We start from the raw sequence: 14,976 nt of genomic DNA, 5'->3' as shown, positions 1-14,976 counted from the left end.
TCCATCTAGGTTCCAAAATCAATTAAAGGAAAAAAACTTAAAAGTGTAGCTTTTGGATACATGCGCATTAGCTTTTTTGACCATCACATAACACAACCAAACACAATAGGGAAAAAATATTTAAATATCATCCTAGAAGTGGTACATTTGAATCCACTTGAACCTTTCTTTCCATTACCCTCATTCCCCTCCCACTTCTCAGGCCTCACAGTTTCTCCTAACAGAACACATTTCATATTCCACTTCTAGTCACATTTCTTGTCTTATTGCTGAAACCAAAAAATGAGAGACAACAGGGTTGGCGCAAACAAAATTCCTTGTTAGCATCAATGTGATTCTGCAGACTGAGAATGAGACCAGTACTCATTTACAAGTTGCCTGAACAGCGATCCTTCTCTCTTCATCAGGTTCGTCGGCTCATCATACTCCGCTAATTTTCCTGAAAATTCAACCACACATTTCTTTCATGGATTTATCTGAAAAAGTTTGTTAAATAGAGGGACAATCAATAAGCAACTTACCATCACTGATTGAAAGAACCATAGTGCAATCCATCACTGTTGGTATCCTGTGTGCAACTGTGATCACTGTGCAATCTGCAAACTCAGTCCTAATGGTTTTTTGCAGAATCAAATCAGTTGCATTATCGATCGATGCAGTTGCTTCATCCAGCACCAATATCCTACTTCTTCTCAAAAGTGCGCGCCCCAAACAGAATAATTGCCTTTGTCCCATGCTCCAGTTTGATCCATCTTCAACAACTGTAACAATTTGTAACTAGCCATTACTAACTAGGAAACAAGTGCTTCAAAATATAGTTACATCAATGAAACTTGGTAGTGTACCTGAGGAGTCTAAGCCCTCTTCTTTATCTTGGACAACTTCTCGCAATTGACATTTCCCAAGAACCTTCATATTTTGACAAAAAAAAATAAGAACATGTTGTCTACGCAAATGCTAAGATTAACAGAATGTACAATGTTTTACCTCCCATATCTCTTGATCAGTGTGTTGAGATAAAGGGTCCAAATTATATCTAACTGTCCCATGAAAGAGGGTAGGATCCTGAGGTATAACACCAAAACATGACCTCAAATCATGAAGTCCAATAGTAGAGATGTCTATGCCATCAACTACAATTTTTCCTCCAGCTGGCTCCACAAGACGAAACAAAGCACTTATCAGTGTGGATTTCCCACTACCTGTCCTGCCAACAATACCAATCTTGTGTCCTGCTTCAAATGTGCAAGTGATTCCATGAAGCACAAGTGGTCCCTTAGGTCTGTATCGTATCTGTTTTGGTATAAACAAACACATTATGCAGTTTAATACCAATTTTATTGAACATTTCACATTTTAAAATAAATACCAGTTATCTGCATTGGAATCTTCTGTCCCTAAATGTTATCTCATTTTCTGTTCCACCAATAAAATTTTGACATGTAAGTTTGTGGTTGCCACTTCATACTCATATCTATTTCAATTGACCTGGTAGTATTTCATATGTGGAACAGAAAATTGGGATACAATTCTGGGACAGAAGATCTTGATCCCAATTACCTTCAAGTCATTTATTTCTACTTTGCCTGCAACTGGCCAATTCAAAGGAGGACGATTTCCTTCTATTACTTCTGGGGCCTCACTTGGTATATGCATATACTGATTCAGCCTCTCTACAGATATTATATAATTTGCAAGATTGCATTGACTTTGAATGGAAAATACTAAGGAAGCGTTTAGTGAAAGTCCATAAGATAGAGCCATGCCAATAAATCCTGAAACAAAGGATATTGAAACTTAGAAACTTGCATTAAGAGAGATCAAATTCTATTTTTTTAGGATAAAAGCAAATAACTTGAATATAATCACAATTCTTAAACAATGACAAACTCTCACCCGAGGTGAAAGTCCCAGGTGGAAGCATAACCATGCATAATGCTGCTGAGGCTAGAACAACTGCAGCAACTACTTCTAACCGTTGGATCAACCACTCATTTGAGGCATAACTATGGAAGAAAGTACTAGCATTGACATCAATTAGGTCTAGATTCTTGTTGAAAAAACGATCTTCATCCTCAAAAGCCCTTATTGTCATAGCTCCAGCAACAGTTTCAGCTAAATGATTAGCCACAAAGGATTTTGTTGTGCCATTCATCCGCATCACTTCTTTTGCCGTGGCAAAGTAGTATCTCTGTTTAAAACATACACAAACACCAACAACCAAAAAGAAGTTTCCATGTTTACTTTCCAACATCCTGGGGACACATTATTGAAATTAACAGAAAGATAAAAGCTGAAGGAGGGTTAGAAGTTAAAAAACATGTTTCTCCACCACACCCTGCATAATCCCTCATTTCAAAGAAGAATGAGTATTATGTAATTGAATTTGATAGCTTTCAATTGGTAAAGAAGACAACATGTTTGGAAATCCTTCAACCAAAAACAATTCTGGGAGAAAAGCTTATGTGAGTAGCTTCCAATTCCCAGAATTGATTCTGCAGAAAAATAAGCTGATCAAAACATGCTAATCATCTCACTGTTGCAATATGATTAAAAAAAGAGTATGTTCCTGACCTGCAAGCGGATCGCAATATAAATCATTGGTATAGAGACAATCAAGACTTGCCAAGTGACAACTGCTAAAACTGTGAGATTTGAATAACAGTTTATAGTGCCTCCCACAGCATAAGTGAGGATAAATGGGAGATCAAGATCCATAATGCTCAGATCTGATGAGACCTGTAAAAAGGAAATCACAGTTAAAATACTCTTACCACCATCACATTCCATAGCATGGAAAAAAATGTATGAAATGCTTACCCTACTAAGTATCCTTCCCAGTGGTGTAGAGTCATAAAAAGACATAGGTGCGCGAAATAGCGAGTTCATTAACTGTAGAAATAGTAATTTTGATGATTGAATACCCAAAGCAACTACAAGTAGACTTCTGATCAGCATGAAAAATGTTGAAGTAACCCCAATTAGGAAGTAAACTATGATGAGTTTCAATGTGCTGACATGGGGATTGTCAACATTGGCAGCCATCCATGAATTTTGCAATATCTGACAAATGACAAATGTAAGGTGGCAAAGGGAAGCCAGAAAGAAATATATGTAGCCTTTCATCTGATTCAGATACTGTAAGTAAGGCTTTAATCCTGTGTCTCCTATCTCTCTTTCTTCTTGTTTAATTAATTGATTTCCACTTTCATCTTTAAACTGCTTCTCTATGAAAGCTTGTGTAATTTCTCTAGCAGAACTTGAATGTCGTGGCGAATAAGTAACATCCACAAGCTGCTTAGAACCGGCAGTGTCCTTGTGAGCATTGACAAGGTCTTGGAATTCCTTGCTTGAGGTCAATAGATGGTGATAAGGAGCAGCTTCTAGGATTTCCCCATTTGACATCAACTATGAATTTTTTGTAACAATTATTAGTTTTTCGTCACATGTGGGAAATAAAGGGGAAAAAAGATGATCAATGATGTAATGCATGTTTGGAAATCCTTCCAGAATTGATTCTGAAGCCAAAACCCTTTATGGGGAAAAGCTTCTGTGAGTAGCTTTCAGCTGTCAGAATTGATTCTGTAAAATAAGAAGCTAGTCCAAACATGCTAGTAAGCAATTTATTAAGATGAATGAAATTACCAAAACAGAATCAAATGCTGGGAGGAAGTCAACTTGATGAGTCACAAGTAAGACAGTTTTCCCCTTAAGGCCTTCCATGATATATTCCTGCCAAGTTTCAAAGCCATCTTTTAGTAAAGACTGACATTGAAGATATAATTGGAGGGCATGTAGAAAGAAAGATATCATTACATTGAACAAATTTGAAGCAGTATGCGCATCAACAGCACTGAATGGATCATCCAAAAGATATACATCAGCATTTTGATAAAGAGCACGGGCGAGTTGAACTCGCTGCTTTTGTCCTCCACTGAGGTTTACTCCTCTTTCACCTATTTCAGTGAGGTCACCATGGGGAAACAACTCAAGGTCCTTCACTAGTGAAGATCTTTGAAGAGTTTCTTGATATCTTTGAGCATCCAAATCAGATCCAAACAAAATGTTGTCCTGGATTGTACCTGTCTGTATCCATGCTGTTTGGGAAACATATGCCAGCTTCCCATAAACGTCAATCTGTAATTCAGAAAAGAGAATCAGACACCTTTCAATCACAGCTGATGTAAGGACCTGAAAAGTTTACTAGAGTAATTTGAAGTTAAATGATAGGACACTATTTCAATAAAGTTGACCTCATCTAGTGGGAAAAAAGATTTAGTTGAATTATGTACTAAAGTTACAAATAACATGTTTAGATGAAGTTCTCTTTCATCAGCATCAATTCTGAAAGCGAGAAGCTACTGACAAAAGCTTCTCTCCATAATTGATTCTGTCTTCAGAATCAATTGTCGAAGGTTTCCGAACATGCACAAAAAGATAGGAATGCAAAACTTGTAGCCAATTAGTATCACAACTCAAAAGATCTAGGAATGCATTGTACGAGCATAAAAAGAAAAAGAAAAACTTACAACACCCTTTGTATTAGGAATTTCTCCAAGAATTGTGGCTAAGAGGGTAGATTTTCCTGAGCCAACTTCTCCACAAATAGCCACCTTTTGTCCAGGTCTAACCTCTAAATTTATGTTCCTCAGTGTTGGCTTTGATACATTACCTTCCCATGAAAATTCAGCAGATTTGATTAAAATTGATCCCCTGAGATTGTTGTCACTAATGAACCTGTTCTTGAAATCCGCATCCTGCAGTTCTGGTGCCTCAAGAAATTTAAAAATCCGTGCGAACGCAACTTTTGCCTGAATGGCCGCCCCAACAACATCCGGGATGGCCGTAATTGGATCTTGCACAAGGCGCAAAGTCGCGACAAAAGTGAAAACATTGTTTGCATGCAAAGGAATATTCAGGAAGTAGCATGTCAAAAAGGAAGCAGAAGACACCAACATTGGCGCGGTCCAAAAGAGAAAGATGTTGTATGCCTTTTTCAGTTGCAGTGAAGACAACAGTTTTAGCTCTACACTTCTTAAGTTCTCTATAGAATTTTTAAAATGCGTCTCCCATGCATATAGCTTCAGCACTTTAATATTCACTAAAGCCTCCGAACTAGCCTTGAGTCTCTTATCTTGTGCCACCATTAGTTTGCTCTGAAACTTGTGCTGCAACTTTGCTAGTGGAGTGTTGCAAAGCACAGTAAGAACTATTACCACCAACGACGCAATTGTTGCGAGCCCAACAGCGCGGAAGAGAATTACTAATGCAATACATAGTTGGAGGATTGTTGTCCAAGATTGGTGAAACCAAAATGGAAATTCTCCAATCCTATAAACATCTACTGTCACATAGTTCATTATCTCACCACCAGAGTGAACCAGCCTAGAAGCATTGGAAAGTCGCAATATCTTTTTATAAATGGCTGCTGTAAGTAGTGATCTAACTTTCATGCCAACAAGTCTACTGTTGAAATACCACTGCCTTTGGGAAAGGGATTCTATGATCTTTATAAAGAAAAGTGACATGGCCAGCACATAACCTTCATATTTAAAACTTTGATTACCCTCAGCAACCAATATGAAGGCATTCAGAAGTAGAGGACCAGCAGAGAGAGTGAGTACCTTGAGGAAAGCAAAGAATCCTGTCACCAGAATCTCATTCCGGTGACATGAAAGTATTGTCCATAAAACTGATGACGATGACAATGGGATATCCTTTTCTCTTTGTCTGTTCAAGTGTTCAACAAATGACAAGTAACAACTTTCTGCGCGGTCAAGTTCTCGTAGCTTTGGGATATCCTCATCCTGAAGTGTTTTCTCTTGACCCCTTTTCATCAAAGGATTCAACCACCAAAATGATATTCTACTCAAGTATCCAGCTCTGGAAAATGGTGTTACAAGATCAACATCATTGAACTTGCAATCTAAAGGGGTATAAAGTCTTTCATCAATTTCTTGACTAGTCTCTTCACATTGGGATGATTTGAATGTGCATAAGAAAAGCAAAATTGCTCCTGGAAAAGATAGAACATCTAAAACTGCTTTGAGGGGAAATTCTCTGGTGTTTATTGCATAAGACAATGATATAGCACAAAAAACACCAGAAACAAAGAACAGAACAGTCGAAAACAGCCATAAGCATGCTCTTGGAAGTTGATTTACTTTAAGGCTTACAGTTAAACCAGCTAACAACCATGTGATTCCCTGAAAGAGTTCTAGCAGCCACCAATTAAGAGGAAAAGCTGTGTGGTTTTTCCTTAACTTCTCCTCTAAAACCCAGATTCCTAAGCATAAATGGAACAGCCCCAGAGAACCATTGGTTATGGCAGAAACTAGCTGCAACTTTGAATACTTTTCCTCCCAACGTCGACCCCGATGTGGTCTAAACAAAGACTTTTGGATCATAATGAATGACAGCATGATCAAGAGTAACACATCAAAGGAAATGGCCAACAAATGGTTGATGCATTTGGAAGGATCTTTCAAAAACTTTAAATCATAACAGAAAGGCTTTCCTCCTGTTTCAGAAGAATTATAATCCCCACAAGTCATGGTCCAGAATTCCTCCATCATCTTTTCAGCTACTCTTTGCTGTTCAAACTCTGCAACATAGAGGGAAACAAAGTCTTTAGTGAGAAAACATTGCTCTAAAACATGAAAAATATATATGGAACCAAAAATGGCTAATCACTTAGCAGCATAAACCACAACTCTTCTTAATATTTAAGTTGCTATAATTGGAGGCCTCACTTGCTCGTTCAAATATTTGTTGGGCATGAAATATGAAAGGTTGTGTTAAGGAGCAATTCTTCTTAAAGCTTAAGTTATTTGGTGTGAGAAGAGGAGGCTAATGCATGATCATATATGCCCAGCAAGAGCAAACATTGGGAAATCGATGGTGCAAGTGAACAATAAAGCATTTAGTTTTAAAAATCTAGGCTTAATTGCACATTTGGTCCCCCAATTTTGCCCTTCCTGTGAAAATCGTCCCCCAACTACGAAATTAGCAAAAACCGTTCTTTTGGGGGACGATTTTCGCAGGAAGACAACGGTGGAGTGTAATATATATAACGGTGAATTGTTTGATGTTGTGAGGGCAATATATACATATAAATTCGTATAAAAGATTTAAATATATACTCTTAGAAGTGAGTGCATTTTTTACCAAATGGAATACAAGTGAGTACATTTTTTACCAAAGAAATCATAAAAAACCACATACTTTTACTACTCAAGTGAGGGTATTTAACAATGTGAAACACAAGTGAAGGCATGTTTTACCAAAAAACCCATAAAAAACCACATACTTTTATGTCCTCATGGTGTTGTACATACATCTGTCACTATATATATATATATATTATTTTTCTCCATTTCTCTCTTTCTGTTACATTACATACCTCATTTATGATTTTTCTCTCATTTTCCTATATTTAATTGTGTAAGAAAAAAAGTGGTACAAGAATCTTTATCGTATGTTTATAACCGTATATGTGTAATACTAAGGAGTAGAGGATCTTCTAAAGTCAAATGGCAACAAATTAACTACACTTGTTTGAAGAAAAATTTGCTACTGCATGTAAAAAAGACAGTAATAGACCTTTTAGCGCATGCAACAGGAAAAGGTTTCAGCTTTGCCCAGGCCTCAAAGAATAGTGGGATGGAGAAGAATGTCAGTAGAAAATTTGAAATAAATTAAAGCGTGACTGAGGGAAAATGATGAACAAGTTGAAGTATTGACCTTGTGGTACAGAAATGTGGGAGCAAAGATTGAGTGATAAGTGATAATTAATTAACTAACACATACTTTACATATATTTGTGTATATAATACCTGAAATGAATGATGATTGGTTGCTAAAATTGGAATCAACTACTACTTGTCTTGTTACTTATGGCATTGTCTCTTATTGGAACCGAAATGCTGTGTCAGCTTTGGAATAAAAATTACAAAAGTTGCGTGCTTGATGGTAATTCTTTTTCTTATTCTCCTTAATTGCCGTTGAAAGTGGCGTTGTAATCATGTGAAAACGAGAGCTCGGAGTTGGAGGGAAGAGTTGGAGGGAAAGAGTGAGTGTGTGTACCTATAAACAGACAAGAGAGCTTCATACACATGGGAATCATAGGATAGGAGGTGGACTATGTCGTCATACCTCACGTGGTGACACGTTAATATTTTGCAATGGGAAAATGTTTGATGTGTATAACTATCAATAATGTTACTTACACACCTCTCATTTGAGGTGAAAGAGGTGGAATGAAGAGAGAGATAGGAAGAAAAGAAAAAATAAGAGAGAGAAAGTATGAGATGTGATAGATGATAAGATGAGAGAGATAGAAACAAAAAGAGGTAGAAATGAAGTGTTTAAAAAATGAGGTGTGTATATATCATTACTCGTATAACTATGCAGCGGTAGACACGACGACTGAGAAAAATGTGATGAAAAAAATAATAATAAATAAATATAATATATAATATGACATGATGAAAAGATATGGAAAGAAATACTGGTATGTGTTTATAAAAAAAATAACTCAATTTGTTATGTGAATAAATTGGCCGATTTAAAAAAAATTAAATTGTCAAATTATTTTAAAAATTCAGAACTCAAACACAAAATTTAAATAAATATCATCATTAATCCTCCGGAGATTTTTGTAGGATTTAATATACATATATATATATATTTATATTTGTGCAAAATTCTTTATATTGACATCAAATGGTTGTTTACCATGCCAACATTAGATAATTAAAATAATCATGCAAACATTTAAAGAGACTAGGAACTTGTTTGATTTATATTTTAATTTTCTGAATTTAAAAACAATTTTGTGAATTAGATTTTAATATCTATTTTTTACCTGAAAGTGATAACAAAGCTTTATCCTAATTTTTACAGACCAATTCATCAAACTGTGTGTTCGCAATTCTTTGATCCAATCTGCAATTGGCATTGATGAAGGAATTCATTTAGGACTCATCGTGTGTCCTTCACGAGGCGGCGAGTCATTTATAATACGTCAATCTTTCAGTGTGATGGCAGAGCTCATGGAAGTCCAAACCACTCATTTGCAATTTTATTTAATACTCTTGTTGTTTTAATTTTTGTGTTTTTTTCTAAAACTATTATTGTGTTACAAAACTAAAGTATTGTCTCGTAGGAGTCAAGTGGTAAAAGTTGAGGGACAGGGCCGGTCCCGACATTTTGGAGGCCCGGGGAAAATAATATAAATGGACCCCTAATAATTTTTAGGTTCGAAATTTCATTAGAACCATTAATTTTTGAATTCTTTCAATTTAAATTAATTAACAAATAACATGTCAAAAGCCAAAAGGTGAGATTCGAACCCGGACATAAAAGTAACATACACAATTACTAACCACTAGACCAGCTCAAGTCATTAATAACATCTTGAACATTAATTATTATAACTAAATTTTATTTTAGGGGAAAGTTTAATGAGAATTTTTTTGGGGCCCCTTCTTTTTGGATGCCCTGGGTTGTGCGCCTGCTTGCACAGGCCCAGGACCGGCCCTGCTGGAGGACATATGGGTTGGCAGAGGCGGAATCAGGAATTTTGCGAAGCCTGGACAAACTTTGATCGCAAGTCTCACGAGTTCACCGTCCACACTGCCAGCGCGACCGCCACACTCCACTGGCCGCCTCTAGCTCACACAACCTAAATAGAGGAAAAATCTCTTAGATGTCATTATTGTAAAATGTAAACTAGTTTTACTTCACAAATGTGCTTGCTTTGTTTTTTTGGGTTAAGATTAAAATTCAACTATATTTATAGAAATGTTTGCATTTTAATATATACTAGTGTTTTTTACCCGCGCGTTGCACAGGGAATTTGTTTATTGTATTTGATACATCGATTAATATTTTAAATTATAAAATATTTAAGATGCTAAGAATGTAAGAACAATCATAATAAAGATGTAGATATTTAAAGAACATAAATTCAGACACTCAATTTTAGTGTTTTGTAAGCATACACTTCATTAACTAATATAAAGATTTTGAAAAACACAGAAGTTAATAAACCAAAAGCTTTAAGTTTTGCATATGTGAGGTATAACTGAATTTTGTTTGTGAAGATGTACTCGTGTTGCATAAAGGGTAATACTTTTGTGTTTTAGATATGTAATAATACATAAATATATAATTATTGTTTAAATTATTAAAAATACACTTAAGTTATAGAAAAAATGAATTTTTTTTTAACTCCTACAAATTTTCATTTTACATATAAAATGTTCCTCCCCGTGAGATCTCGTAACTCTAATTTGTTAGCACTAATAAATTTAGGTCATAATTTTATAGTACATATGTATTAATATTTTTTACTCCTCGTACTTTTCTAACTATCCAATTATTATAGTTATAAACATATATAAATATACACTCTTAAAATTTTGAAAACAATACTAAAATTAATTATATTAAATTTTTCTATTAAAATAATATCAATCAATTAGTTTAGAATATAATGATTGTATAAAAAAGTATAATGATACTTTTTATATAAAATAAAATCTCACGTAGGTAGCATTATAGTAGTTTAAAATTAAAACATATCAATTGAAAATTATACGCAAATACAAACAATAGCCGCTTTTAGGTTTCAGAAAGATAAGCAGTAGAAAATTGTGTGCATCTCCAGAACAAATATTTCTAGTGTTTTTACGGTGAAATTTGCTCTTGTGTTTGAGGCGTGAATCAATACCTTGGTTTATGTCTAGCTTTTTGCCCCGTAGGAGCTTTTTATGTTAATTTTACATGAATTTTCATGTAAAATGTTCATCTCCGTGGGAACTCTTAACCCTATAGTTTAACTTAAATAAAAATACACTATATATGTATTAATGTTTTCTAATCTCCGCACGACACATTTTAATCATCAAATTATCATGCCTTTATATTTATTTCTTTTTAAAATTTTCAAAAAGTTATGAAAAAAGTAATGACATCATATTGATTTTTTATTTACCACTCATAGGAATTAGATTTCGACCTATAAGTTCAAACAATCACTTTTTATCTATGTGTTGCACGAAGAACTTTCTCTTGTGCTTAAGACATGTTCAATACCATACTTTAGCAATATTTTCAGATACTAAAAGACATACTTAATGAGAGATATATAATGCTACATAATGTGTTCCTCTAATTTGATTTCTCTCTATTTATAACTCATCTCGTTCTAGTACTAAGTATCTACTATAATAACATCTAACTAACTTAGCAGCCCCTGATTAATTTTCCCTTCTGTTACATCCTTACATGAGTTTGAAAATTTAAGTAAACACACTTCTCTTAGGTGATAAATGGAAACAATATAGAAACAACCGCAGTCCGCAGCTAATGAGAAACTCTGCCAAATTCACCTAGCAACCATCAAATCTCTGCGTGTCCATGGTAGCTCTGTGGACCCTCAGCACCATATCAGCTCCCTTTTCCTGGAATTAATATTTAATAAAAATAAGACAAATTAAGAAAAAATCAAGAAATAAACAACCTAAATCCTAATCAAATCTAAAATTTAAAAAAGTATTAATTAAAGATAGATAAAAACTATCAAAATCTAGCAAATCACAATAAAAACTTATAAAATCATAAATTAAATACAAATCCGAAAATTCAATAAAGACACCATAAAAATTAATTAATAACCTCAAAATAAATCAAAAATAAAATAAAAGATCCAAGATATAATCAAGAAATTAACAACCTAAATCCAAATCAAATCTAAAATTTAAAAAGGTACTAACTGAAGATAGATAAAAACTACCGAAATATAGCAAATCACAATAAAAACTCATAAAATCCTGAATTAAATAAAAATCCGAAAATTCAATAAAAATACGATAAAAACTAATTAATACTCTCAAAATAAAATAAAATACCCAAGAAAAAATCAAGAAATAAACAACTTAAATCCTAATCAAATCTAAAATTTAAAAATCCGAAAATTCAATAAAAATACCATAAAAATTAATTAATACTCTAAAAATACCTGAGAATGACACGTGGAATTTTTTTTTATGAGAATTAACGTGAGAATGACACGTCACTAAGAATTAATCTAGTGCTGACACGTCATTCTAGAAGTTGTTCTTTTCTAATATATATTGATTGATATTGATATTGATTGATATTGATATTGGTTGATTGTAATTGACTAAATATTGAGAAAGGGGAATTAGAGCCACACATCACAAGCAAAAAAAAAAATTCAATTCAACGAATAATAGAAGGGTTAAAGGTCATATTAGTCCCTGTGTTTGTAAAAGTGTTTGAATTTGGTCCCTTAGTCAAAAAATGACGTTTAGTGGCGGTTTTCTTTACAGTTACTGACGGTTTATAATACAGTTACTGGCGGTTTTTTGACTAAGGGACCAAAATCAAACGCTTTTACAAACACAGAGACTAATATGACCTTTAACCCATAATAAAATTCACACCAGTAGAAGTTTGTCACTTAGCACGTGTAAGCAAATAGCACTGTAATATCATTTTAAAAAACAGATTCTAGAAGTATCACTTTCTATTTGTTTTCTCTCTAATTTTTCTCCTTCTTCTTCTACAACCTGGAAACTGAGCCACATAAATCCTCTTTCTAAATTGATTACAAAAAACGTGAATAACATAGAAAATGAAAAAATGGAAAATGGCAGATGAAAGATATAGGGGCTTGAGTGCTTGACAGAGCAGCAACGACGACCTAGGCTTGACGGCATGCGATTAGGGCTGGAGTGGTGATGGCGAGGCTTCACGACGTCATGGTCGTGCACGGGTGGTGCGGCAGCTCTAGCACGATGCAAGGAGTGTCTCAGTTTTCGGATTTGATCTCTCTTATCATCACAAATCCCCTTTCTCATCTCCATCTCTTCTTCTCAGCTTCACAAACAGTGCCAATGTGCAAGGAGGAAAGGGTATAAATGGAATCAGATTTTGGGAAACTACTCACATAAGAGAGAATCGGTTCTCTCTCATGGAGAAGCAGCCGCGCCGACGGTGTGGGTCGTGAACTCCTGAGAGACAAAGAGCGGTGTAGGTCGTGAACTTGTGAGAGACAGAGAGAGCGGGGGGAGAGAGTTGAAATTGAAAGTGTGAGAGAAGAGGGGGATCAGATTCATCATTCATGGGCCACATTTTTTATTTTTTTTGTTGAGGGATTTGATGGGTCAGGTAAGTGTTTAACAAAAAAAGGAGGGACTTATATTTTTTTGCCCAGGCAGACCTAAAAATAATTCATTTTTTTCCTTCCATGGGCCAAATTAAATTTTTTTATTTTGGGCCCGGAGCCTGTGCAAGTGCCCAGGCAAGCCGGGCTCTCAATCCACCACTGTGGGTTGGGTAGGGGAAGTCCAGGGATCGATTCCTGGCGGGTGCAATTTATCTTTCTGATGTACAAAAAAAACTGTATTTTATCTCATTTTCTTCTATTTATGTCCTTATTTATTATTATATTCTCAACTATCACCTCATGTTTTAGACCATTTGCAATGGTTGGTTGAAAGTGATGTTGAAGTTTGTTGAAGGGTTGTAGTGGTTGTTGAGGTTTTGTTGAGGATGAAGTGGAGGGGAGAAATGTTGAGGATGGTAAACATTGTTGAAAGCATAGTCCGGTGCCACGTGACAGCTTCTGAGAGGCCCTGCCTAGGCGCGTGCACCACATGCACAAACAGGGTGCGTGAGTGGCAGGGGAAAGGAGAGAGAGAAACGGTTGCAGCAGATGGTGGGACGCGTGTCTTTTTCTTATTGGTCCGCCTGATTTTTTGTTTTTATATATTTTAAAGTGAATTATCCTGTTGAAAAACAAATATTTTTGAAAATTTTTTTTAACTAAAATTCATAACTTTTTTTCCTCTATAAATAGAGACTTGGTTCGTTTGATTTGGACATAGAAAAAAAAAAACTAAGTTTTTCACCATCTTATTATCTCTCTCATCATCTTATTATCTTGCATTTTAAGTTAAGAAAATAAAATAAATTATTGTGTGCTTAGTTTGTTGTCTTTCATTTTTAAGTTAAGGAAATAAAATAAATTATTGTCTATATTTAAAAAAAATTAAATTGTTAAGTGTTTATTGTTTAATTTAATTTAAAACAATAATTGTAATTTTAAGTAAATAATAAAAAAAATTAAATAAAAATATGAAATAAAAAAGTGGTGGGGTAGGGTGAGTGGTGGGGTAGGGTGTTGAGAGAAAACCATTGGAGTGGGTAATTGTTGAGAGTGTTGAATTGAAGAGAGAAGATGATGTGGAGTGTTGGGAAGAGAAAAAGTGGTGTTGAGAGGGGGGTAAACTAAACAAACCATTGCAAATGGTCTTAATCAATCACAACTATCACTAATTAGTTGGTTAATAAGGCAATAACTACAATTCACTCTTTATATTCCCTCTGTACCTAGTTATAAGCTAACATTGAGACTCTTATGGTGTCACTAAATATAAGCTAACTATGCAAAAGCTAATATTTTTTCATATTTGTCCTTCCATTTATTGGGTTTTCAATTTCAAAATTTTAAAATAGAAACTCACTCTTATTCTCTTTCCTTCTAGTACTACCTACTTAAATAGAGGTAAATATAGAAGATTGTACCATTTTTTAAAAATCAATGCATCAATTAAGGCTTTCTTAATAAACGTGATTTTTATAACTTTAGCTTATAATTAGTAGGGGTGTAATCGGACCGGATTGGTTCAGATTTATGGTGTTTAGATGTCCGAACCAATCAAACATGTTTGGTTTGAATTGGATCTGATTTCTTGATTTTTTATTTTTTATTTTGGAACCGAACCAATCCAACCCGATCTCAATTCGATTGGTTTGGTTCGGATTATCAGATTTGAAATAAAAAAATTATTATTTTGAAATTTGCATGAAATTTATTATAGAAACATGAAAAATTATAAAAAAAATTGGAAACTTCATATCATCCAACATATCATTGGTACT

At 34.5% G+C, this 14,976-nt stretch overlaps 1 protein-coding gene across 2 annotated transcripts; it reads right to left on the bottom strand.

Annotated features, from left to right (window-relative positions):
- Window positions 1-6: 6 nt before the first annotated feature.
- On the bottom strand, window positions 7-6,911 carry LOC130738213 (ABC transporter C family member 10-like). 2 transcript variants are annotated; one of them, XM_057590149.1, is made up of 12 exons: window positions 6,753-6,911; window positions 4,530-6,604; window positions 3,817-4,137; window positions 3,646-3,732; window positions 2,821-3,408; window positions 2,575-2,739; window positions 1,897-2,191; window positions 1,561-1,775; window positions 988-1,293; window positions 846-909; window positions 522-761; window positions 7-439 (listed from the first exon to the last, which is right to left on the bottom strand). In XM_057590149.1, exons 2-12 carry the CDS (start codon window positions 6,573-6,575, stop codon window positions 327-329), a joined length of 4,440 nt encoding a protein of 1,479 aa, XP_057446132.1. In that variant the 5' UTR covers window positions 6,576-6,604; window positions 6,753-6,911; the 3' UTR covers window positions 7-326. The 2 variants fall into 2 exon arrangements, with proteins under 2 accessions (XP_057446132.1, XP_057446131.1); XM_057590148.1 differs by having other exon boundaries at window positions 3,646-4,137.
- Window positions 6,912-14,976: the final 8,065 nt, after the last annotated feature.

This window comes from Lotus japonicus, chromosome 2 (assembly GCF_012489685.1).
Source record: "Lotus japonicus ecotype B-129 chromosome 2, LjGifu_v1.2".
NCBI classification, from domain to species: Eukaryota; Viridiplantae; Streptophyta; class Magnoliopsida; order Fabales; family Fabaceae; genus Lotus; species Lotus japonicus.
This window is presented reverse-complemented; position numbering and strand designations above follow the sequence as displayed.